This window comes from Clinocottus analis, unplaced genomic scaffold, assembly GCF_023055335.1.
Source record: "Clinocottus analis isolate CAN_PGR_092001 unplaced genomic scaffold, fCliAna1.0.p SCAF_21, whole genome shotgun sequence".
Lineage (NCBI taxonomy): Eukaryota > Metazoa > Chordata > Actinopteri > Perciformes > Cottidae > Clinocottus > Clinocottus analis.
Genome location: NW_027175943.1, coordinates 13689145 through 13716644, shown reverse-complemented (window position 1 = coordinate 13716644; position 27500 = coordinate 13689145). Strand labels below are relative to the sequence as shown.

Sequence of the window (27500 nt, the reverse complement as noted above, 5' to 3'; positions counted from 1 at the left end):
TGGGTTTTTATTTTTGGGTGGAAAGCTGGATCCGCGTCCCAACAAAAGGCTTTGTGCGCTCATTGTTTTCCTCGCAGGGCAAACAGGGTGTCTGTGGAACGGCCGATAAGAGCGGAAAAAGCACGCTTCCATGAAATAATATCCCTTTCCGACCAGGACCGGAGGTTGTGTACGCGTGAGTCTGCTCATGTGTGGTTGCAGAGAGCGATGAGAGCATTAAGCCATCCTAATACTGTTGTTTTCCTTGGGGAGTTTGCACCGATACGCCGTACGTCCACATTTCCATTAGCGCGTTCGCAGGATTAGGCGCCGGGCGGACGGCACGTCAGCGCTGATAACATGACTTTGACTGGCATGTTTCATGGGATTACACTGCGTCAACCTTATTTAGATAACCTCTGCATTACGGAGCGTGCAGTTTGACTCTGAATAACACGCAGCAGGCGCACAAGTACGAGCTAAAAATGATGCCTCGGCTTGATGGATGATATGTTTTTCATTTCCTGCCTACAAAATGATTTCCGGTGTGTGGAAGGGTTATGCTCGGCGTGACCCCGTCGGTGAAAAGATCAGGGGGGGGATGTTCAGTTGAGATTGTCCCGCACCGCGACGGCTATCCGCCGCAGGTGATAAAGATGCTAACGATAGCTCGTAGCCCAACACCCGCTAAGCGGGCCTCGTCCACGGCGGGTCAGGATGAAACACTGCGGCGAGAGCGGCGATGACCTCGCCGTATGGATCGCTTTCCATCGGGGTTTTCTCGCCGGCGGAGGCAGTCGATGCGCCGCCAGACTTGCTAATTGTTATTGTGTCCGGGCTTGAGTTACAGCACAGAGAAGATCACACGCTGAGCAACGTGAGTGTGTGTGTGTGTGTGTGTGTGTGTGTGTGTGCTGGTGGTGGTGGAAAATACAGCACTCATTTAGTGACGCTGATAAACAACAACAACAACAACAAGAACCGAGTGGCGAAGAGGAAATAGATCTCTACAAAGTGATCGATGAATGACGAAGGAACGCGAGGAAGCTGTTTGCATTAAATATTAACGCCCTGTTTAGTGTGTGCATCTTCACAGTGTGTGTCTTCACACGACGATCGACCTCCAGCCATCGACTCCTTCATCTTACTGATCATGTGAGGATCTACGCGCGTCGAGCCAACGCTTCTGCAAACCTGTTTTCACTTTCATGTCATGAATTAAGTTTTAGTTTTCACTGTGAAATTAAAAGTGCAGCTTTTTTCCTGTTCATGAAAGCAACATTCAAACGTGATCCTCGAAGCTTTGAAGAGCGAACATTAAACCAGCGGTTCTCAACATTTCACGGCTCGCGGCTCTCGCTGGGCTCCTCGTCTCGGTGAAGACGTCTCTGAGTCCTCAGCGGCTGCACCAGCAGAGACGATTCCCCTTTAAAGCTCTCACACGGACCCATTTAAATAACCGTTCCAGGCTCAAAGAGGCAATTACGAGAGAAAAAGGAAACTATTTTGTGTAACAGAACTGAGCTTTGTCTTCTTTCTCCCCCATTAATCCTCTCATGACCCTTCAGATTCATCTTGTGACCCCCGACCCTCTCTCAAACATTCACCCAGCTAGCGCCAGCGCTAACGTCCTTGATTAGCTTACTTTAATAACCACCTTAACAACCGCGCTCTCTTCTTTTTGTGAACATCTGAGTGGGTGTTGCCTTTTGAAAGCCTCAGACGGACCTGCTCTTTTATGGAGGATTTTACAATGAGGAACTTGACTCTTGGTACTTCTTCTCATCGCTGCAATGAACCCGACAAGTCAAGAGTTCCCAGCGACGGGGTCATGGCGATAGCTGACGAAGAAATGAAGAAATCTCATTATCTTTTGGAGCCGACGAGCAGAAACGTGTGCAGACGGACTCCCTGGAAGAGAAAGGACGGCTCGGCGCTGGCAGATGGAGCTCTAACGAGGGAACCGAAGGGACGCCAGCCTCCTCGACGCGCTAATTGCTTTCGTCGACTCCACTTGTCCGCCCGATCTGAGCGGCCGATCGGTCAGCGGAGGCCGGTGGGGGGTTCCAAGGATTCTCAGGCGTTTTTGTTTTCGTTAACAACAAAAACGCGTAACAGCGCGGTCGGCCTCGAGAGCCGGGCGAGGCGGAGAGGAGGCGATCAAGAGACGAGGACGCGAGCGGGCTAAGTGAAATGAAGAGAGCGTGGCGGTTAACGAGGCGACCTGCTAGAACTGGGAGAGGGGGCGTCGCCGGTAAGAGGCACAAACACAGCGGCGCCTCATTAAGGAGACGCTTCATCGGCTTCACAGCCGAGATCAGTCGGGACGAGAACGTTTGGTCGGCAAAACAAAGTGTTTCCAGACGCGGAGAAAAACATCTCGCTCTCTGAGTGTAACGGGGCGTTCGACTGGACTTCATTAGGGAAACATTCTGGCCTCAAAAGGCTCTTTCCTTCGCCAACTCGGGGGAAATGTTAACGTCAAAGCCGTCGCCGTTTCTTTTCTCTTTTCAGCGCTCCAAAACGACCACCGGCTCCGACCTCGTGGGGACGAGACAGGAACCCTTCAACCTTCTCGTAAATCCTCCCACGCCCATTTTAAGTCCCAGCATGCCCCATTCAGACAATCTTTTGACGTAAAATATGTAATATTTGTCCATTTTTTAACAAAACATCACAGTTTTTTGACTGAAACTTCTTCCTAACAGGACAATACTTTGTTTTATTGTGATTCTTGTTGCAGGTTCTGATTCTTTAAGTCCTAATCTTTCCATAAAGGTGTCTTATTGACGCTCGGGTGAAGCGCTCACTCTAACCTTAAACCCTCACCCTTAATCCTATTTATTGCTTGAGAGGTTTAGAGGTTAGACATGAGGATTATATATTATTGTAGCCCTGATTTTTATGTTTAATTTGATACCTAAATGGATTGTTTGACCTTGTGACCTGATATAAAAGGGTCCCCCTGTGATGAACATCTCTGAAAGGCTCTGAGAGGAGTCACTGCTTGACTTGTGGCGATCTCGTGTCGCCGTATGGTGATGACACGCCGACAGGTGTGATTATGAGGCACCTTGTCGAGGAACACACACACACACACACACACACGGGCAAAATGTCAGGATGCAGGCTGCTCGTCATTGGTGAATTGAGGAGGACAAAGAACAGCGCTTTGCCTCAATTTGGCTGATTACACCTCTTTTCCTCTCCTCCCTTCCCTGAAAGCCTCTCTGCCGGTGAACGAGCCACCTGGAGGAACACGAGAGGAAGCGGCGAGCGAGTGGCAAACGCCACTCAGCCCAGCTCGAGGAACGTTTCTTATTAATTCATCGCTCCGAAATGAAGCAGTGGGCCGAGGCCGAGGGGCAAACAAATCCCACTCGCTCAGCAATATTATTATCATTACTAATAATGTGGGATAATTATAGCTGTGTGCCTCGGTCTCCCCCTCCTGCATCCCTCCAGCATGCCCTCCTCCTCCTCCTCCTCTTCCTCTTCCTCCGCCTCCTCGCTCCAACCGGTATAGCGACCTGAATTAATAAATGTGAAATTATAAAAAGGCGGCGCCCCCGGAGGCGGCGTCAACAGCTCAGGAGTCGACCGGCTCTCTCGGCCGCCGGCCGGAACCACGGCTCCGGCTCCGGCTCATCCGGAGCCCGATTCATAATTAATGGAGGTTATAATTGCAAAAGCGAAGAGCATCGAAGACAGACAGCGGGCGAGCGAGAGCGACAGCTAGAGAGAGAGAGAGAGAGAGAGAGAGAGAGAGAGAGAGAGAGAGAGAGAGAGAGAGAGGGAGGGAGGGGTGTGCAATAATGAAAATTAAAATTCTCACACACACACATACATGTGCACAATTGACATTTAGCCACCCCTTCCATTTTCTATCATTAACATTTACACACACACACACACGCACACACACACACACACACACACACACACACACACACACACACACACTCACACACACAGGCTGATGAAACTGTCCTCTGCTGTGTGAAGGTCTCGTGCAGTGAGGTCACACAGACTCAACTTTCTTCTCCAACTGGAGTCTCTGGTCTGTAAAGAAGTGTTTCCTTCTTCTTCATGTTCTCAGGACAGGACGTGTTTCCTCAATTAGCTCATCGTTTGGAGGGGGGGGGGGGGGGGGGGGGGGTATGATTATGTGCTAATTATATACATCTTCCTAATGCTGTAGAATGGGACCTACAGGCTGGTGTGATGGACAGAGCGTCATGAATCAACGTCCTCCTGAAAGCCTTTCAGAGGACTAAGTGGCTGAAGACCTGAAGGCTCTATTGAGTTTATGATGATCCATTAGTTGTTACTGTGGTAACAGCTATTCTTCCTTCCTGTCCACAGGCAGAAAAGCACATCACATATCTATTCTCTGCTTGTGAGTGGATGGTGTACGGATGAATAACCCCAAATTATATTATTTAGCTATATTTGACTTGCTGCATGTTAACAGATGTGCTGAATCAGGATTTTGACACCTTTACTCGATGAGAGCCATTTCAAGACCAGGGATCTATTTCAGGTTACGTTTAACCTTTTGGAAACCGTGTGAAAATCCCATTTTAAGTCCCAGCATGCCCCATTCAGACAATCTGTTGGCTTAAAATACATAATCTTTCCATTTTTGAACCGAACGACACAGTTTCTTGACTGAAACTCCTTCCTAACAGGACAAGACTTTGTTTTATTGTGATTGTTGTTGCAGGTTCTGATTCTTTAGGTCCTAATCTTTCCATAAAGGTGTCTTATTGACGCTCCAGGAGGCTTTTTTAGTTAATCTGGCTCATATCATGCTGGATGTTCATAGTTACCATCAACATATCTTTTAAAAGTGATTTTTTTTTGTTGCAGATATACATTTTTTTTCAAGACTTTGCTGAACAAATACATTTAATAAACACAAGTATTGGAATTAATTTGGGGTTAACTTCTGACTTCATATTGATTGCCTTGTTACTTGTGGTGGTTTCTGCTTCATGTACATGTTTAAGATGCCTTTATGTCGGCTGTGGTAACTTCTCAGATGGTCTCAAGCTGCGTTTCTACCTCTAAAGCGCTGACATCTTTATTCTGAAAGGTTATAGAAGGAAATGATATATGTTAATAAAGGTGCCTTATGAAATATATCAGCATTTTTCTTTATGCAAATACTAACTGGAATTACCGCCTCCACCAACCAGGCAAGTTGCAGTTTTCCACGTTGTCTGTTCAAAATGTCATCCCTCCATCATTTCATCCTATTAGACGCTTGCGAGAAATTGTCCAAATTAGCATAATATGAATTCTTAAGTTATGGCTTATTAACTTGACCTTTAACCACCAAAAATCTAATCAGTTTGTCCTCGAGTCCAAGTGGATGTTTGTGCCAAAGTTGATGACGTTCCCTGAAGGCGAGATATCGTGTTCATGAGGATGGAGACGCCACGATGCATGAAACACACACATGTCAAGACAAGAACAGCGGTTCATTACCACCACGAGCGAAGGTGTTTCATTTGACTTCATCAAGCTATTAAATGTGAGAAACCGCCTTCTGGTGAGTCTTTTTCCTGCGAACGCACCTCTTCATCCTCCTCTTCAAGGCCAACACGCTGCCTTCTGACTTCTCGGTCACTTCCTTCCTCGCCTTCGTCTGTATTTACCAAATACCAGCAAGGAGAAAACAAAACAATAAAGCAACCTTCCATTTCTCTGACTCCGGCGCCTTCGCGCTCAACGGCGAGCGGCGGTGAGCTATTGAAGCCGGAGAGGCGCCTTTTGCCGGAGGATTTGAATTAAGAGCGGCTGGTGATTCATTAGTGACCTTGGGAAGGGATGACGGAGGTGATGGGAAGAGCGGAGGAAGGAACGTCAGCGAGAGGGCGGAGGACATTGATTTCCGCCGCGTTCGGGTCAGCTGAACATGGCCGGGTTTAGTTCACGCCGCGGCCTCGTCGTGGTGATTACAAATCACGGGTCCGAACAACGAGCCAGAGGTTCGGGATGGAGACGAGATGAGTGGGAGACGCAGCCGCTCTGTGATGCCGTGACAAGGTAATAAGCAGGTACACATAATTGGGTCAATCTTTCCTCTTTATTGCACCCACTCTTGGTATGGATGACTGAACTTTGATTAAGAAACACTTGTAGGCATGTCTGTGTCCTTTGAAGGAAAGAGGCAAACTTCTTTCCTCACATTCCTCGGCGTTGCGGCCGTTAACACACCGCTGGAGATGCTCTTTGTGCGATTCATTTGCACGTCAACATATATTCTCAACCTGTTGTTGTTGAAGGGTGGTTTCACACAGAAAAACAAGAAGAACGAGGTGGATGTTTCTGAGCTCTCACACATTGGATATGAGCATCAACTCAGACGGTGTGGAGCAGACGTATTCAGAACCGACACGGCGGTGTTCAGCAACCCCAAGACGGCAAACTCCATTACTCTTTTCAAACCCGACAAAGCCGGCCCGATCGCTTTGTTCTTACCTCCTACAGTAAAAGCCGAGACATATACTCTGAGTTCCTGTTCACCAGAGGCAAATTCCCTCAGAGCCTCTCTCTAAACGTAAAGCTCAATGAAACAGCTTACATAACCTAATACAACAATCGAATGCTCTACTCAACCCTGTGATTGGAAAAGTGCTGCGACTGTCACTTATTCGCACCGCTGTCGATATGGATAGTTTCGATGCGAAGCTTTCTGAACGATCGCGGTTGAGAGTGAAGACTTTATGCAATGCAGGAATTTACAAACCTATAACCAGAGTTGCCTTAAAAGTTACTCGACCTCGGAAAAGGGCAACAAACAATCTCGCCACGAGGTCCACGGAGCTTGGCGGTGCCAGACCATCTCAACTTGAAGATAGATTGTTCTATCATCCCTACCAAGTCTTCTCTAACTGCACCAAACAAAACCCCAGCAGGTCTGTGTCCATGCAGCGTTTCTGTCTGAGTGTCTCTTTATGATATTTCCCATTGGGGAGCGAGCGTATGGCAGGAGGTTTTGCAGCCAGTGTCGTTTTCTGTGCAGCCCTTTTCAGAAGCTGTAGAAGATGGAGGAGAAGCTTGTTCTGGCCGTGGCTGTCTGACCAGAGCTTCACCCGATCTGAACAAAGACCAAAAAGCACATTTATGGGGAAAGATAAAGGACGCCAGGACACTGGATGTTGCTGGAGAGTGTTGAGCTTGTGTTGCAGCATGCGTTGCCCCAATGGATTGTCCTGCTTTGCTCTAACGTTACAGCTGTCGGGTTGAGCGCCGACAGCTCATCCGTACAAAGTGTGAGGGCAAACATCCTGTGGTTGGTGCTCAAAACTATGTCAAACAAATAGACAGTAGCCTAAATAGATAATGAAAGAAAAGGGGCATTGCTAGGTGCTAGTGTTTGGAGTGTCTCAAACCATTAAGGGCGAATTTGACAAGAAAAAACTAACAACGTACAGGACCGTGTCGTTTTATTTTGAGCTTTATTTTGTTGTCAGAGAGAAAAGCTACACACTCTCCATTCCCTGGAGGAAAAGCTCTGTCTTTGCTGGCAAACATGCAATCATTCCCCCCATCCCTCCACATTACTGCTTTGAATTGTTTTTGGTTCAGGTAATGAGTTACATACACAGAAGTTGAGTGATTGATGGGTGGACAGATTGGCGAGGACGTGTCTGCAGCATTCACACCGTCAAGTCAACGGCAATTCAACCAGGCTGAACATCAAGCGCCTCCTCGGCTCGTTCCCCCGAGTGGCCGGTTGAAGATATGACACACCTTTGTATTCTTTGACGAGTGTCTGGAGCGGTTATCTTTCCATCCTCCTCCCCTTCTTCCCCACAGATCGATGCTTCCACTGGGGCGGCTGAGGCAATCAGGAGGTGTTGATTGGTGTCCCTTTCGCTTGCTTGATTCGTCCTATCCCTTCTCGTCAACTCTCGTACTGCACATATACTCTCCAACTCTCCTCCAGTCACTGCCGTCGCTCATCGGCTCTCTTTCATCTCAACCAATCACTCTCATTGATAACTCACCGCGATGCCCCCTTCTCTCTCCGGCTTCCTCTCCACCCGAGATGTCTTCATCCCTTCCCAGCGTGATCTCTCACGTCTTGCAACCCTCAAGGACCGTTGAGCAACATTGACCCAAGCTTCTTGGAAGCGCCGCAGTTCGTCCACATCCTCGATCAATGCATTCAAAGTTGCAGAAACTTGCCTTGAGAAACGTTCTCTGTTTGGCGAGGCGTATGACTATTTGGGATACGACGCGAGACAGACTTCAGACAACTCGTAAATCACCGGGATAGCAGTCTGGGCTGATGAAAGGAACCTCGTAGACCTAGAATCCACCAATATTTCACTGAATATTGGTGGATAACAATCGTCAGTAAAATATTAGTTCACGTTAAACTATGTAATTCATCCCCAGGGGTAGGGGGTCTGTACCTCAGCTCAAGAGCAGATCATGTTGTAGAACTTGTGACATTTAGATGAGCTTCAGAGTCACAGGCACACACCACACTTGTGTCCTTCCACAAGTTCCACCTTTGGACCAATCTGGAACACCAGAGTTCATATTGGTCTAGTGTAAGTGTTCGATGCTAGAAGATGCTATTAATCATGTACTGAGCACAGAGGATGTTACGTCTTATCGTCGTTAAAAGATAGTCAACAAAGCAATGCCAACAAGATGTGTGATAGTGAAATCAATCCAGTATTGGATTGATTTCACTTTCTCAGAACATAATAAACACATTGATCATGAGTTAAATCATGTGTAGGGTAATGAGTAGAAGGTCTTCTTGTAACGAGCATGTCAGGTTTGAATTCATGTTTCGTTGCAGTAAAACACAAAACCAACAAATCCAGCTCAACAACCAAAACCCTGAACAAGATGAATATGAGACAAAGTCAAACAGGGACTCAATCTCGCAGCCACTAGATCAGGATATGGAGACCAGATCCATGACCCAGAAATACTGGGTAAGACATATTATTGTCTCCTGTGGGATCACACCCCATCTCCATTGATTGGCATTGATCCCGTGCGTCATTGTGTGCGTCATTGTGTGCGCACGCACGCGTCTGCCAGTTTGTAGTAGCTGTGAAGAACGGCATGAGATTTACTGTCCAGCTGATTCATTGTGTACTCTATATGTCATTAGCCAGCTATTCCAGCCTGAGTATGTGTGAATCATCAGCTTGGTGTGTGTGTGTGTGTGTGTGTGTGTGTGTGTGTGTGTGTGTTGGATGCATGGGCAGAGTGAAATGTGCAGTGGTGTGTCGTCCTCTGATTGCTTGGTTCTCCTCCACCCGGCTGCACTGTCAGTCACAGTAATGGGAAGGGAACGCTGGGGCTAAACAGCTGCTAATGGGAGATGACTAGGGAAACCTTAGTACGGTCCTCGCTAACCGCTAATGCAAACCAACGAAGGGGGGAAACCTAGCACTGTCCAGACGGATGCTAACGGCTAATTCAAAGTAATGAAGAGGGAAAACTCTGCTAATGCTAACACAAGATAGAAAAATTAACAGTGTCAGCACTTATGTTCAGCGTTAATTTAAACGAGGGGGTAAATGTGACATTTGCTAATGCTGGTGTGCAAACTAATGCAACTGGAAAGATAACAGCAGCACTGGCCTCCATGGTGGCTGCAGAAGACACCAATTAGCATGATTACGATCATAATGTGATGCGTTATTGATTCATCTTCTGAAACTCTTTCTTCTTGCCCTGGCCAACAAGAGGTCAGAGGTCAGAGGTCAGGTAACAATGCCACCTCTGCATTGCTATCACTTTAAAGGGGAATGGCAGGTAGGACCTGGTGCATGGCAGTAAAGAGGTGAATTTATTCTGGGAATAAAAGTCCTTTTACATTCTGTGAATTAGACGATGAAAGGTGACAGCGATCATAGCCGAAGCGCTTTCAGAGACAGAGAGAACATGAAAGATCTGCTCATTTGATAATTGATAGAAATCTTTCATACAACCTCCAAAATGCATTTTGGTGCAAAACATCCAATCATAGAGTCTGACATCCCCTGTGTGCACACCCGAGCAAAAGATTTCAACCTGGAAGAACGACCTGAAAGATGCTGCATCAGTTCTGATGAATTCTGTGTTTTCCGTTTGCAGAGAAGAAGCGTTTTGATTCTTGCTCTAATTTTCTGTCAGTGACTTCTGATCCACGCAGAAATTAAATCAATCACTTTGTAATTTTGGGCAATATGCTTATAGGAGTAAGATGAGAACCTGGTGCCGAAAGGCTAACTTAGCTTAGCATGAAGACACACATGCAGCTCCAAACTTCTCTTTCAGTGTTTCTCAAATGGAAATACTTTGAAATACTGCACGGGGTACGGCATATATTTATATAAATGTTCATTAAAAAACACATTAGTCATGCATAATTCCTGAAAGTTATACAAACACATTATCTATTCAATATTCTGATATGAAATGCAACCTTTAATTGCTATAAATTGCCAACAAATGCAATCATGTCCTCAGTTAGTAAAACAATATTTCAGTTATTGTAAAATGTTTGAGGACCGCGACACTAACTAACACATTATTTGTTATTTCTTTATTCCACAGAAGAAAGAAACGTTCTACAAGTTCATCCCAAGCTAACCGCCTCTTGACCAAAGCTACATATGTAAGACACCGCACTTCACACGTGTTCTTTTGAGCTATAAACTCCACTAACTGACTATTTATGCTTATAGGGACATTTCCACCCACGTGTACAACAATCTGTATCACACGGGATGGAAACATCTTCTGCTTTCAATCGGCCCTGAACCTCGGAGTCGCCCGGTCGGGACTGATCCGTGTCAGAAATGTTTCTAAGAATAGAAGTTGAACGCCCGCTGAGCAACTCCTGCCTCACACATCCGTGCACGCCTCAGCCCTTCGCCCTCTTCACAAGCAGTTTCTTTGTTTGAAGGACTCAGTGGGTGGAGGCTCAGACCTGCAGGTGACGCCACGCTTTCAGGGACGGACATGACAGAGACATTGAAAGTGAAAAAGCATCTTAACATGAATATATAGTTTCATTTCCAAGGAGTCAGTGATGTCATTACAAGGAGAAATACAAGAAAACTTTCACGACGTGAGTTCCCACTGAGGAAAAGGTAACCAACAACCACTCTGCTGTCATTGTTAATGTAGTTAGTGATAAGAAACACAGTTAGTACAGTATGTTCCTGATTGATGGCATTAAACGCCCAGTGAGAAAACTCAACACCTTCATTGGGAATATGTTGCAAAGTAAATTGAATTAAGCTCAATTCAACGTAGAAGCTTTCTCTTTATTGAATATAATTGAGCGCGGGCTGATGCTGACTGAAGCTGCTTCTGTTTCTCATCAGTAACTGCTGGAGTCTAAACACTGGTGGAAAACATTAGTGTTGCTGTGTACCTGCAAGTAAACACGTACAGGATGAGCAACACATTTCAGACGGGAACGAGACGGAGTGGTTTGAAGTTCGGAGGAGCTACATATAGAGAGGCAGATAGATGATAGATTAGAGGGAGGAAGACAGGGCGAGTGCTAAAGATTAATGAACAGACGGACCGCTTGTAACGCGAGCAAATGAAGATGAACGATCCCCACGGTCCAGAAGCAACGGATCTTTTCATTAGGAAAAAGTAGAAAAACAGAAAAGAAATGGAGGATGAAAAAAAAAGATGAAGAGAGTGACGGATGAGGGACAGAGTATGGGTGATGCTTTGGTGTGTGTGTGTGTGTGTGTGTGTGTGTGTGTGGGGCGCAAGAGGAGAGAGGAGGAGACAGATGAACTGATAGAGACGGAGACACAAGGACAGCTATTAGGGGGTGAGACATATGCATGGCAACGAGAGAGGACAGGGAGAGCCGGTGATGGATGGGAGGGCCGACGTGGGGCTACAGGGAGGAAGAGGAGATGACAACGGCTGGATGGGAGCACGAGATGGAAGAGGAAGAGGACGCCGGAGAGGGCAGGAGGGCGAGATGGCAGCGTGGAGAGCGAGGGACGGATCAGGAAGGGCACAGAGTTGAGGGGAGCTGAGTTGAGGAAGAGGAGGAGAGGGGAGGAAGGTGTATTCGCTTGGACAGGCTGTCATAACGGGAGCTGACTGCTCATCCTGACGCTCTGAACTGGCCTGACCCTCACTGCTGAGGAAGAGAGGGCATGGAGCGATGGAGGATGGGGATGAAGGAGGGATGGCACACTGAGAGAGAGAGGAGGAGGCTTCGCTTTGAGCTTCTCTTTGAGCTTTGACCTCTGACCTCTCTGGCTCTGGATACCACAGAGCAGACAGAAGGATGGACGGATGAGGAAGTAGGCCGGGCTCGTCTCAACGGATCAGCCGTAAAGGTCGGGTTACAAGCCGCTCCTAGCTTGTGTGGGGGTCACCGCTGCAGCAAGCTAGCCTGCTGCTAGCTCCCTGCTGCTAGCTCCCTGCTGCAGCAAGCTAGCCTGCTGCTAGCTCCCCACTGTAGCAAGTTAGCGCTGCTGCTAGCTCCCCGCTGTAGCCAGCTAGCGCTAGCCCGAGTCGGGCGTCGAGCTACAATTGGTGGTTGTCGGTTACACAACATCCAACAGAACCTCCTACAGAACTAAGTTCGGTGATATTTTTCAAGCTAAATTTTCCATCCAAAAGTCAACATGGAGTTAACTTTTCTAACTTTCCTAACTTTGGGTGAAACAGCTGAGCGCTCCATGGCCCGAGAGGACGAGGACTCATTAGAAGTAAAAGGAAATTAGAAAACAATCGCGGGTAATGCTCGTTGAATATTTCAACTCCAATCTGGTATTCATGGGCCGATAACAACAAAAACAACTTGTTTCTTTTCCTAAATTATAACTAACGACTGAAGTGGTAATTTAATTTTCTCTTTTTTGCAACCACTTATCTGGAAAATGTGTTTTGTTTATTTGAGAGAGGAGAAGAAATGGATAAAGGGATGGCTGATGTAGAGGAACAGACACAGCGAGGAAGATAGAGCGGTGTGAAGTCACACGGAGGAAAAGAGAACAAAAGGAGGAGGAGGAGGTGGAGGAGGGAGGCTGGCTGCTGGAATAAAAGGTGTGGTTGGGCTGACTGAAGCTTGGAATAGAAGGAATTCCTGGTGGAGCTCCTCACAGAAGAGGAAGAGGAAGATAGAGGAGCTATTCTTCCTCACATGAACACAATTCTGCCAGGAAATCCGTCACATTGTGATGTAGAACGAGACGTGATCCTACTCTTAGTTTGGGAGCCCAGATGTTCTTGGAGCATCGACGTGAACACACACACACACACACACACACACGTGCACACACACACACACACACGGTAAATGAATAATGTCGGAGGTGTAAGGGCTCCTTGGAGTATTTTCACATCAGCCACATTCAAGTCATACATTATCGATGGAGTATCAAATGCATTATTGAAGTGTGTAGTAAGCGGCGAGTGTAAGGAAGCAAAACGTGCCCCATGCGGCGCATGAATGCTTCATGGCGGTTCTGCATGTGCCGTGCACTTCCTGCTTCCTGCTTCTGAGTGAACGGACTTGCAGCTGAAGCTGTTTTGAAAATGAAGGCCGGCGGTTAGATGCCTGGTCTCCTATTAGTGGCCAAAAGCAAACAGGAAGCAGCATTTTGAGGATATGCTGACATCTGCAGACCAGGAAGGTAGAAGAAGAAAAAAAACGGAGGAATAAATAATAAACAAATTCCCTCATTTTATTCCCATATTCGGCCCAGTTCAGCGCCTCACAGTGAGGACGGGACGCCGCCAAGTTGTCAGATCAAGTGCCAATTCCAATTTGCTTTTTTCCACCACTCACATCTGCTCTAAGCACACTTGGAGCCAGATAATTTCCGCAAAGTCACGCAGACGTCTCCTGTTTACATGTGTGAGGCAACACGCGCCGCTTGATCCTCACAGAAACACGACGAGTCAACACTTTGTTCATGTGGAAGCATCTCCACTTCTACACATGTGGGCATGCACAGGAGAGACAGTAGCACTGAATGTTGATTTATATACTTTTTTAAAAATCCTTTCTGTGTTCTCTCAAGACGTAGTTGGGAATAAGGAACAGATGACGATGGACATCAGACCCACAGACACAAAGACACGCTTTGTGAGCAACATTAAGAGGTTCTGAGGGCCAATATGTGTTCAGAAAACACTCTCAGACCACAGAAACCATATCAATTCTCCTGCATGGTCGTGGGAGGAAAGAGGCTCTGGAGCGCTAACCGAGTGTGGCACAGATCAAAGCGCCGACACGGTGGAGAACACGTATGCAAACACTCGTGTTGGCGCTGCAGCTCCGAGTATCTGTGTGGCGGGCTCGTCCTTTAATCAGGGCCGCGCCGACAGAGAGCGGCGCTGCTGCATGGCGTGGGAGTCACCGCCTCGTACATCACACGGTCTTCTTGTGGGTGAGACCCCAGGGTGCCGTAGCACTAATGCTTCAGACAGCATTGTATATGGATGGTCACATAGCTGCAGGCGAGAATACATTACAGACGACTTTCCGCTGTGTCCCGGCGGACGGCTGAGGATGTGGAAGCGAGCGGGGGATGTATATATATATATATATAAAAATATATATATATATATATATTCACTCAAATATGGCTCGGGTTCTTTAAGACACGCACAAGGCACATTCTCAGCTTTCATAGCCAAACATTCGTCAAGTTTAATAATCAGTTATTGGCCCTGAGAGCCGCAGTTTCTGTCACGCTGCGAGTCGGTACACTATTAAGTCAAACCGCCGCTGCGGCGCAGCGAGTTGCCTTCCAGCTGCGTCCTGTATGAGCAGCCCTTATTCTGGGCTCCATAATTATCATTGTTTTGTTTTCAGGTCTTCCTGTCATCCTGTTCAGCTCCTCGTTGTATTCCTTTGCGTTAAAATGCTATTTTCCTTCACCCTATTAAAATATTTGTGTTTATTTGTCCTGAAAAGGGCTGTCTGATGGCGACGTAAGCTCTGCTAAATGAAGCGTCCACTTAAAGACATAGAGTTCTTCTTTTTCTGCTGCTCATGCTGCTCTCTTCACAGCTTCCACGGCCTTTAGACTGAATGAAAGCGTCCCTGGCAGAGCTCAGGGGTGAACATGCAGCAGCGCTGAGAACCAAGACGGAGTCAACCTTTAGAGACGCTCTTGCAGGCGACCACGCGTGATTCCAGGCATCATGGCCGAGGCTAAAACTGCATTTCTGCTGCAAAAGGTCAACATCCCATCCATGTTTTTTTATCCGTTGTTTTTGAAGTTCAGGGCGAGGCTGCTCGTCCCGTACGATAGAGCTAATAAATAACAGTTTTATAGCACTTTTCCTCCTTGTATTCTTGCTTCTGGAGACACAGTAGTGCTGCACACCGCTTTGGCATTGAGGAAATCCTCAACGGGTCCGCTGTGCCTCGTTACGCCTCCTGAGCTGATGAGACAATCACTGTTGGGGAGATGGGGTTTAGCGAGCGGTCAATTTGTTGTTGCAGGGTTTCGTCTGCTGCTTTTTCAAGCTTTGAGCGTAAACACACACCGAGGACAAAGTGGCTTTAGAACTGTGTTCATTACTAATTCAACTCTCACGGCCGGCCTCTCGTATGTACAAACATTGACAAAAGGCCAGCGTGGCGGCGCAGGACAGGCCGTAAATTTGCCAAAGAGGGCCATGCGTGCAGGCTAATGCACGCTGATGTACGCTAATGCATGCTAATGCACGCGCGCGGATCACAAACACACTCCCTCAGACCGTGTGTGGGCACGTCCCGGGCGATGTTCAAGCATAAAACATCTACTTAACTGAAATGAAAGCTTGTAATAACTCTCGTTCGCAGTCGATGTTCGTGGTAATCGTCGGGCGGCGACGAGGTTTTTCGCGCAACAATTTCGAACAGTCGTTCATTTGGTGCGTTGTTCCAGAAAAATGAATAAAAAAAGGTATGTTTTTTTGACACAGGAGCTTGTTGTGGCAGCACTTTAGAGGCACCATCTGCCGCATTCAAAGCTCAACGGATTGCAGAGATTTCCAAATGAATCTTGAACTGCACCCGGCGCGTCTGCGCGCGCCCACGCCGCGCCCGACTGTACAAAGACACTTCCATCATCCTCAGCATCAGCACATCTTCGTTTCCGCAGTGCCGGGTGTGGAGGAACGGCACGCGGCAGAGATCTAACCTTCCCTTCAGGTCGGCGTAACGGACCCCGCTGATTGGCAAAGGGGTCGCTTCCCCCCGGCCGGCGTGGGCCGCTTAATTGGATAATTAGCTTCAGCAGCTTCCTAAAGAGATGCCTACGCTGCTCCGTCCGTGATTAGAGGAGGAGAGCTGGAGTAGCACAGGTGGAGAACACACACACACACACACACACACACACACACACTTCCCCCACCTTGTACATATTCATGTCCCATATCATTACCATCCCCTTAAACCAACACATGTGCATACAATATTTAATGGGCTGAGATGAGGAATATGTGCAAACGCACTTCCACACACATTAGCAACCTTGGAGAACCACGCTCCAGGTTTTCAGCGGACAGGACAGGTGTTGTTCCAGGTTGAAAATGAAAGTCTGTTAGGTGCTCTGGAGTTTACCAAAATTAGGATTGACAGCTTGAACTGGAACTCATCAACACACATGCAGAAATGTGTGAAGAGGGAAACACATGAAGACTGTTTTACCCTTATGCGGTCTTTCCCTGTGTGTGTGTGTGTGTGTGTGTGTGTGTGTGTGTGTGTGTGTGTGTGTGTTAATGGCAGTGTAGCTTTCTCTTAGCGCGGAGGAAACCAGGTGGAGGAGAAGAGGTGGAATGGGACGCGGCTCGGAAAGCGTCCAGGCCGAGAGGTGGAGCGGCGGAGGAGAGCAGGTGTAGCCTGGCTCTCTCTCTGCTCGCAGCATCTGTTACTGGGCCAGTGAGTTACTACGGCCAGCTTGTGTTTGGCATGTGTGTGTGTGTGTGTGTGTGTGTGTGTGTGCGTGTGTGTGCGTGCGTGTGTGTGTGTGTGCGTGCGTGTGTGGAGAAGAGTGAACTGCTCGGATGAGTGAACTCTATTTCGCTCGCTACTCTCCTCACTTTTCCTTTGGCCGACTCCTCCTCTCCCTCGGCCCTCCGCTGTCTCATTTTATTATGCGGGCGCACATGCAACAGTGTGTGTGTGTGTGTGTGTGTGTGTGTGTGTGTGTTTGCTTGTGTCAGATGTCCTGTCGCCTCTGACATTACCGTGCTTTCCCTCCTGTCAATCACAGGTGCCCTGGCCGACCATGCAGGTCGACACCAGGCGGTCCCGTCCTTGACCTCAACCTCTCTATAATGCAAATGACTGTTATTATCATTCATATTGCCTGTGTGTGTGTGTGTGTGTTGCTCTGTGTGTGTTGAACATCCGACATGGGTAATGAAGTGCACACACACACATGCTCCCAGCCCCAGGTGCAGTGTGAGGCAGCCCTGATGGGTTGATGGCGTGGTGGAGGTGGTGGAGCTGTGTGTGGTGGATGCGTCACGCTGCTCCCAGCACAGAGCCTCCTCCTCGGGGAGAAGGACCACGGGGTCCTGCAGCTGGAGCTCCAGGATGATCCGGTGTTACTGGAACCATCGAGATGTGACAACTCGGCACGTTACATCGTGGTGGAAACCTCCAGCCGTTAAAGGAGGAATGAGCTGCGCCTCGCCTGGCGGTCGAGAGCAGGCGGCAGCGCCGGGCGTGTTCCAGGAAACAAACAGGAAGTTGATTGTGGCTCAGTGGTTATTACTCCAGTGTTTCAGTCAGAGGGTCGGTGGTTTGAGCCCCAGCTGTGCTGATGTGTCCTTTGAGTAAGACACTTGACCGTTGGCTGTGTCTACGGTGTGTTGAGCAAAAAAAAACATCAGCGTATTGTAAAAGTCACAGAAACTATTAGATCTGCTTTATATGCTATCTTTGTCTCTGTCCATGGTGCTGAATCCAGGACTCTGTCCATGGTGCTGAATCCAGGACTCTGTCCATGGTGCTGAATCCAGGACTCTGTCCATGGTGCTGAATCCAGGACTCTGTCCATGGTTCTGAATCCAGGACTCTGTGTCCATGGCGCTGAATCCAGGACTCTGTCCATGGTTCTGAATCCAGGACTCTGTCCATGGCGCTGAATCCAGGACTCTGTCCATGGTGCTGAATCCAGGACTCTGTCCATGGTGCTGAATCCAGGACTCTGTCCATGGTTCTGAATCCAGGACTCTGTGTCCATGGTGCTGAATCCAGGACTCTGTGTCCATGGTGCTGAATCCAGGACTCTGTCCATGGTGCTGAATCCAGGACTCTGTCCATGGCTCTGAATCCAGGACTCTGTCCATGGCTCTGAATCCAGGACTCTGTCCATGGTGCTGAATCCAGGACTCTGTCCATAGTGCTGAATCCAGGACTCTGTCCATGGTGCTGAATCCAGGACTCTGTCCATGGTGCTGAATCCAGGACTCTGTCCATGGTGCTGAATCCAGGACTCTGTCCATGGTGCTGAATCCAGGACTGTGTCCATGGTGCTGAATCCAGGACTCTGTCCATGGTGCTGAATCCAGCAATCCCACTGGAATGTTTCCCTCCGCTGCCAAGCTAGGTATCTATACTCGTCTATCTATATCTACACCTTGTTGTTCCAGAACATTGTTAGATGAATCCTAAAGGTTGTTGCGCCTCATTAAGAGGATGCGCTTTAATCGCTTACCTTTTCATTGTTATGACTACTAAGTACTGCAGCTGCTCTTTCACAGTAAGTACTCTGTCGTTACTTTGCAAATAGCTTTAACTTTTAAGCTGAAGCTGGTACACTGAAGCGCAGCGTCAGGACATGTTGGTTGTACTACATAAACAATACAATGTGGTGCCGTTTTGTCATGTAGATGCCTTTAAAGTGGTAATAATAAAGAAACAGACATCATATACTAATGCACATTACAACACATCAACATACGTTGTGTTTTTCTGCATAGACTGGTTGAAGGGGTCTTGCAATGCACCAGTCTTTAGTTATTTGCTTCAATACTTTTGTCAGAGTCAGTTGTTTTTCTGCCAATTCTGGAATGTTTTTGCTTTTGTATTGACCTGAACAAAATAAATAAATGAGCATGTATAAACTTACTGGCCGAGACTGTTGAATTGAAGTGCCTTCTTAACAGTTCTTCACCGCAGGAGCTACCTTCGGGCTAAAATAATTGGTTGGCAGCGCTTCGTTTAATCGATATGAGAAAATGGCATCACTGCCACTCATCAATGTGCATAAAGAGTTTCCACACTTTTGTATTTCCTGCACTCGGATGGCAGTGATATTCACAGGTAGAAATCTGCTGCAGGGGAGTCAAACACAGCGACAGCAGCCCCGGCAGACCAGGAAGTAATAAAGCCACACAATGAGGAGCGCTTTCCCAGGGAGGGACATGGAAAAGCTCTCAATTTACTCAACTGGCAAAGCGGCATGCCGGCCGCTCCTTTCGACAGCATCAACTTCACAGCCGCTCTCTCAGGATTATTACGAATGGCTTTGGGAAACGTAGTAAATCACCCAAGAAAGCTGACGCTAAAGAATAAGCACGCAGGCAAAGTGAGGGACGGCCAAAACTGAACTTGCGATGCCTCCTGTTTATCTCAGAGAGTGGAACTAATGGACGAAGCATCCTGATGACACGTGTTGCTTCAATGCACGTGTGTTGGCCGCATGCATAGAGAGCGTTAGCTTAGCACAGGCCGCTTTCCTTTGTGTGCACTCTCACTAACAGCCCCGTCCGTTGCAGCGTAGAAGGTGTTTGGGACGCCGTTGTGTCCCCAAACAACTCTGGTATCCCTCGAGGGAGAAGTGAGTCTCCCACTTAGCCCCAGAGCGCCGCGTGATGATTCAAACGGCTGTCATCTCCCCGTAATGATGATCCATCCCTGGCTATTACCAGCCCATGGTTCCTCACTTACACAGCTGATTGTTTGACACGTGAAACATACATCAGCATAACCCGCCCCATAACTCAGCTTTTAAAGACCACAGGACATCACGTACACGTGCGTTGATTTGTCTTCATCTACAAACTGCTTGCATGATGTAAAAGAAGGAAGACGCTGCCGTCTGACACGCGACTTACCCGTTTGAGTGTTTTTCCCTGTTTGAGTTGTTGTAGGAACCCCAAATTAATTACAATACTTGTGTTTATTGTATTTGTTCAGCAAAGTCTTAGAAAAATGAATATCTGCATAAAAAAATCACTTTTAAAAGATATTTTGATGGTAACTATGAACATCCAGCATGATATGAGCCAGATTCACTAAAAAAGCCTCCTGGAGCGTCAATAAGACCTTTATGGAAAGATTAGGACCTAAAGAATCAGAACCTGCAACAACAATCACAATAAAACAAAGTCTTGTCCTGTTAGGAAGGAGTTTCTGTCAAAGAAACTGTGTCGTTCGGTTCAAAAATCAGAATCACGTATTGTATGCCAAAAGGTGGTCTGAGTGGGGCATGCTGGGACTTAAAACTCCAGAAGGTTAAGGTGATGCAACTTGAGGCTAATGTTCCTCCTAAAGCTTCCTGTACGGTCTGGTTGTCCTGCAGGTTTCCCCTGAAGTAGATCCTCACGACGCAGTGATCCAGCACGGACGGTCCTTCAGACCCAAAAGCAACTGGATCGCTTCACGTCGCTTGTTCCCGTTTCCACGGATCCGTACGACAGAGAGCCGCAGTCGACAAAAAAAAAAAAAAAAACGCCAGGATGTAGTTCGCTGAAGAGGCGGCTCATCTGATGCAATCAACGAGTTGAACCACGGCTGACATGAATACTGGATGTACAGAGCCTGTGTGTGAAGGATCAGAGGGGTTCTCACATTATATATATATATATATATATATATATATATATATATATATATATATATATATATATATATATATATATATATATATATATATATAATCATCCATGCTGGGAATACTCTCCTTGTAAGAAGGAGGTCAATACTGGCACAATATGCAGCTGTGGTCTGCACGCTGCGGAAGGTGTGAATCCATAGGAAGAGGGAGGAGAGGAGAGGAGAGGAGGAGAGGAGGAGAGGAAACAAGGAAGTATCAGCATGTCAGGTGAGAGAGTGTGAAGGCCGAGACGTCAAGAGGAGAGCTGTGAGCGCTGCCTGGACACGTGTCCGCTGTGTCGACACGCGTGTTGTTGCGGCGGGGCGTGTCACCTGCCCACGGGGATGTGTGTCAGTCTGCGATTGTGCGTTTGTGCGTCCGTGTGCGATATTGGCCAGCTGAGGTGCTAATCCCCCTCTCAGATAATCGTGGACCAGCATGCCCTCTTTCTCAAAGTCACACACGCGCTATACCACCTGGCACACACACACACACACACACACACACACACACACACACACATATATACACACACACACACACACACACATTTATATACACACACACACACAAACTTAAGACACCACAGTCCCCTTTTTTTCTCCCCTCACAGAGTCAAGAGGACTTTGCTCATCAATTCCGCCGGAGGTTGCTATGGAGACTGAGAACAGTGTGTGTGTGTGTGTGTGTGTGTGTGTGTGTGTGTGTGTATGCAAGCGTTTGGGAGAGGTGTGTGTCTTAATATCTTCTATGGTCCTGTCAGGTCAGGTTTCACTTCGGTGTCTGGTCGTGGAATCACACACACACACACACACACACACACACACACACACACACACACACACACACACACACACACACACACACACACACAGGCAAAGTGTTGAGCAGACATTTTTCACCTCCACACTCCCTGAATCCCAAAGTTTTACACATTAACAAAAGTGTGAGGCGGAACCGTTTTAAGGAGGACTTTGTCCGAAGCACAACACTGTGTGTGTGTGTGTGTGTGTGTGTGTGTGTGCACCGATAACGATGCCATATCCGCTGCACGCACGTGGGCACACAGCATTGTTGGAGCATACATATATAATTGTGCTCTAGATGAATCTGTCTGCTCTGCTGCACACTGAAAAGTGGCTCTGCAGGTTTTATTTTTAGCATCACAGGCAAACGCAGTCCCTCCTCTATCTCCCCCTCTCTCCTCCCCCCTGCCCCATCTCTCTTATCTCTCTCCCACTGTCACGTCTCTCATCTCTCAAAATCTCTCACCCTACTGTGTGTGTGTGTGTGTGTGTCGGCCAGCCCATGCTGCATGCAGTACGTCGACATAAGAGTTGCAGCTCCAAAAAAAACAACAGAAAAAAGCGCCGTAAGCTCTGTCCTGTTCCACCTCTCTGCTCTCATCATCATCGTTAATGTCTGAATGAATGCATATCGTCTTCCTTTCATCTCCTGCTCTCCCACCTAGACGCTGGCCTCGTGAGGGAGGAGGTGAAGGAGCTCTCTGTGGGCGAAGGTGACGTATGTACTGTAAGCATGCCTTTGCAGCAATGGCGGCCGAGGCAAGGTCAAGCGAAGACGCTCAGTGCTCGTTGAACTGGGCAGAATGTGACTTGTAGTGACTCCACGGCGGTTAGCGTTAGCGTAGCGCCGGCTGTTGAATACGGCCGTCAGCCGGCGACAAGGAGCGAAAAGATCACGTCTCTCAATCAGCCGCGAGGACGGAAAGAAAGAAAAGGTTGAGTTATTTCCTCGTTGACGCACGTCCCGTCTTGGAGGGCTTGATTTCTGTCGTCTCAAACGCTCTCACATGAACAATACACAGTCTACTAACCTACTACAGCGACTGAATACACCATGAAATAGTTTCACGTTTGATTAAAGCAAGAAGAAGAAGCCAAGCGGAGCCGTGATTCTTGGAGCTGTTTGTGCTAAAGGACACAGTCGCTGCTGCGTTCAGGCCTCATGGCGTTCAGCTCACTTTGAGAAGATGCTGCGACTTGAATTTTTCTTTTTTAACGGGGGTCTTAGCCTCAATTTGCCTGAGGTTCAACTGCTTGGACAGCAAACTGAAAGGTCTGGCGCTCCATGAGGACGCTCCTTCCTCCGCCTGTGGCTGGTTTAACTACTCACCTCCTCTCCACCAACACAACACAGTTCTGTGTCTTTGAAGATGCATTAAATATTTTCTGGGACCAGATCTAGAGAATAAAATGCTTTTGGAGAGGTTTGGCATGCAGCCAATCACAGCAGGCTTTCGCTCAGCTTTCCCTTTGTGAAGACACTGGTCTTGTCTTCAGACTTCTGAGCTCACATGTCCACCATCGTCTTCCTCGCTTGCTTTGCTAGTACAGCCTCACTTAAGGGGAGAGTACGCGATTACAATTCCAGATTTAAAGTCCAGAGGCAGAACTTTTTTTCTCCATTCCCATCTGTTACTTCCCCCTGAAAACAGCATTAGCCAGACCGGTTTTTAAAATAGCAGCTTTACGTTTTAATAAGCAGCCGTGCGTTCAAATCCCCTCCAGCTGTAATCACTTCAGGATTATTAAACACCTCACTAAATGGAAACACTTTGCAACCTTCACAGTAACTTGTGGAACGCTCTGCAAACCTTTGTACTGCCGACTGGAGCCAACGCACAACGACCACAACAATCAACCCGGCAAACATCTCTAACGCCCGCGGAGACTGAAGATGAGCGTTTCTGTCTGGCGAGCACGCGGCATCGGGTTTGCATTTCATGACCGCGTCGAGCCGCCGTGTCAATAAATCCCCGCGTTGCCGTTCCAAATCAGCGTGTCGGACTGCTGGAGCAGGAACACAAACACAGTGGGAACCCTGGCGGCGTGGACGCCCGGCAGACATTGATATGCATGAACGCACGCAGCTCCACGCGCTCCACGCACAACACAACTAAAAAACACACACAAATGTGCATTTGTGAGCGCAGCCTCCCACCCGGGCCGCCGTCTCTCTCTGTCAAAGTGAAATGCCATCCATCAACATAGGACGCACGGTGCGAAAGATTACTCACATCTCTCCTAATCATGGCCAAATTGCACTGGATGGCTCTCATATTTGTTTGGGAGAGAGCGGCGGCGTTCTCTTTGCATACAAATGACCGAAGTCTCCCTCTCAATTTGCTTTCTCCTTGATGCCAGCGGACGAGCGAGGAGAGAGAGAGAGACACGTGGGAAGAGAAGAAAGAGATCCAGTCCTACCTCGTGCACATCCAGCGACGTCGTCACAGTCGTAGATAATGTACTACTCCAGCGTTATCCTCTTTCTGGGTTTAATCAAAGTCAGTGAAAACCTTGGGAGGGAAGCAGACTCACTTTATCTTCCTTCAGAAACTAAACTCTTGCTATTAATCCGCTCACTTGAGTCCCTTCCCGTCAGGATTATCTTTGGCCACCAACAGCTCGAAGAGACTCAACGTTTAAAGATGATTTTGTTGAATACAGACTTATAATGAAGCAAATGTTTGGAACCGTCAACCGGATCAGATCACGAGCCGGTCTGATAGCGACGCAAACACGGCGTCCAAAGGGAACTTCCTGTTCTTATCAAAGCATTTCCTCCACATGGGATGTGCGTGGGAAACACAGGTCACCTGACAGGTGAACAAGGAATATTAAACCACTCGGTGTAGACAAACGTCGATATCAATTCCCTGGTTGCAGAAGAAAAACACGTGTGTGTGTTTTCTATTCCAAATGAAACGGGCTAACCTGGGACATCGAGTGAAGCTCGCTGACGGAGGAGAAACCAGTGCAGCCGCCAGTAAATAACTAGCAGCAGCTCTGGAAGTCATGACATCTCGTGTGCAACACTGACTGCAGTCGCTCCACCACTTCCCCCCCAAGAGGATCACTGTGAAGGACGACAAAGAGCACGTCAGCTGTTAGCGCTCATCGCTGTCACGCTAGCAGCTGGAGGAAGGCAAAGGGTTCAAAAGGCAAACGGCCTCCTTTTGAGGGACGCCGCCGCGCTCCCTGGTGTTAGCGGTTAGCACGACGGGAACGATGCTATCTTTTACAGACGGGGCTGATCGGCCCGAAGAACTAAAAATAAAAAGATCCTTCGACTCCTCAACAGCAGAGAAACGCCCTGCGGTCACACGCCGGCTTCCTGGCAACTTGAAACGATCTTTGATAATAGTCACATCTTAGATAGACTTTCAGAATTGAAACACTTCAGGTAATTGCAGGCAAATGAAAAAGCAGAAGAAGAAAAAAAGCGGATCTTTGTGAATGCGGCGCGCGTCTCGCAGAGAACAACAAGAGAAACGTCTTCTGGAAAAAAAGAAAGAAAACAAACGCGGCGCAGATGATTTCAAAGAGCTTCCAGCGGCTCTCTCCTCGGCTAATGAAATATCTCATGCACTTAGTTTCCTTTAGTTAGCGCCTGCCTCCTCAGAGGCATGTTCCTCCTCTCCAAGCTAAATGACTCGGTCTCAGTAGAGCGAGGCAGAGCGGTGAGTAACAAAGGAGGAGAACTCGAGTGTGTTTTCAGGAGAAAGGATGAGGAGTTCGTGCCGGAGAGCCAAGGCGACGCTTTTCTTTCTCCTCACGAACGCCGGCTGTGGCCTCGCACGACCTCAGCCGACCTCCCGCTCTCGGGCCCGTAAAACGCCATCACAACCCACCGAAACACGCCGCGAAGGCGTCCTTATCTTTCTTCTTCTGTGGGCTGAGTTATACGTCTGGAGGCGGCGGGGCGAGGGCGTAAAGATGAAGGATCGCGAGGTGCGCTTCCGTGTCAGTAAAAATGCCAGATCGGTATCTGATTTGCATGCTTGTGCCCGTCTCTGTGTTCTCGTAAAGGCCTCGACCGGAGAGTTGCTCACCGGAGGCGGCGGCGCGGGGGTTCACTCGCCGAATAAATAACAGAGTCACGTGGAGAGAAGGTCAAAGGTGGAGCAAGACCATGAATCTATGTTGAGCAAGAGGTTGTGAACTCTCGCTGCCGGTCTTGAGATCGTGGGGAAAGTTCTCACCTTGGAGCTTGAAGAATTGCTCATTAGAACTATTACAATACACTATTATCATCTTGGACTTCAACTGACGGTTTTTAAATGTGTTTTATTCCTGATAAAAACAAAAGAGCTTGTTCCTCTTCAGGGGAGAGCGAAACTGTTTCTCATACATTCAGAATTAACCGTTAAAAACTTAATTTTAGCCGTTAAAACGGCGCGTTCCGACCGTATTTCTCGCCTTCAAAATAAAAGCACCGTAATGGCCGTACAACAAAACAGGACAGCAAATAAATTGATTGGCAAAGAGTTTCTCACTTCAGCACACGTTGAGTTACTTACACTTTCACTCATACAGATCTGTAATAATTTATCTCCTCATCTGTGAACAATTTTCAATTATAATCCTGATAAAAAGATGATGAGGAGTTTAGTCACAAGAGCAGAAATCTGATCAGATCTTCTGGAAGAAAAAACGCTTTGACGGCAAATAAAGTACTTTGAACCGAACTCACTACTTCCTGTTTGAGTGACAATATTAATGACACATGAACGCTGCGCTCTTTCTTTAGAAACGGTTGAACCCTCCTGTTACCTTTAAGGTCAATTTGACCTGATTCAAGGTCATCAACATCAACTGAACATGATGATATGTTTGCAATGTCCTGTACACATCGTGTGCGCATCATCGGGGTCGATTTGACATCAGGCTCTTTAAAACATGGAAGAAACATCAACATTTCACACACAAAGGTTTTGTTTGTTCGGATGATATCGAGGTCACTGGAACACACAACTGCGTAATCTTCAGAAAGCTTCAGGGCCGTGACCTCACTGAAGGGCCTTTCATTAAAACCCTTTGCGTTGAGTGTAAACACGTAATCAGTGTTCAGACGGAATAATCAGAGAGGAAGATCCATACCGGAGCGAGCGCTCATGATCCACGGCCGCACGCGTTGTCGATACATCGATGACTCGCATCGAGGTCATCCATCAAAGACTTAATCAAGACGAGTCGGCCGGGAGGAATCGACTGGCACACGCGTGTGTGTGTGTGTGTGTGTGTGTGTGATGGGTGGGATGGCGTTGAGGGTGAGGAGCGTAATATTCGCCACAGCAGCGTTGTGCGCTGGAGGGATGAGGGGGGGCGGGACTTACCGAGCACGCCGAGCCGGTAGTTCATGGTCACCACGATCACGTTGCCGTAGGCGGCCAGGACGCTGGCGTCGAACATGTTTCCGGTGCCTTCCATGTAGGAGCCGCCGTGGATGAACAGCATCACCGGCTTCTTCCTGCGGTCCCGGATGTCTGCACACACACGAGGAGGAGAAAAGAGGGTTCAGAAGTGTGTTTGAAGCTCTCATCTTCTGCCTGGTCACACATTGTGTTGGAGGTTAACACAACGAACAAGTTGCAGACACACTTCTGCACCAGAGCTGCTCCCTGCAGACGCTCTGCATTTCAGAGAAAAGATGCTCCGGGACGACGAAAAGGTCAATTTACTGGTTAAAAAGAAGAATAACTCCCCAGTGGGACGCGAGGAGTTACTGTACATTAACGTCTGCAAAGAGAATAGCTGGAGTCTGAGGAACATCCTGCGCGCAACCAACAGATAACAAATGGCCGCTGGCTCTTAATATATCATGTCTGCAATGAATTTCCATAATTTCCTCATTTCACTTTGCACATTGGAA

General features: G+C 47.8%; 1 protein-coding gene across 5 annotated transcripts in view; it reads right to left on the bottom strand.

The window, feature by feature from the left end:
* Positions 1-27500, bottom strand: part of nlgn2a (neuroligin 2a) — a 151347-nt gene that overhangs the window by 28028 nt on the left and 95819 nt on the right. For all 5 annotated transcript variants that reach the window (XM_068587982.1, XM_068587981.1, XM_068587987.1 and 2 more), the window contains one exon: positions 26965-27114. In XM_068587982.1, coding sequence (XP_068444083.1) covers positions 26965-27114 — 150 coding nt within the window. The remainder of the gene's footprint in view (positions 1-26964; positions 27115-27500) is intronic.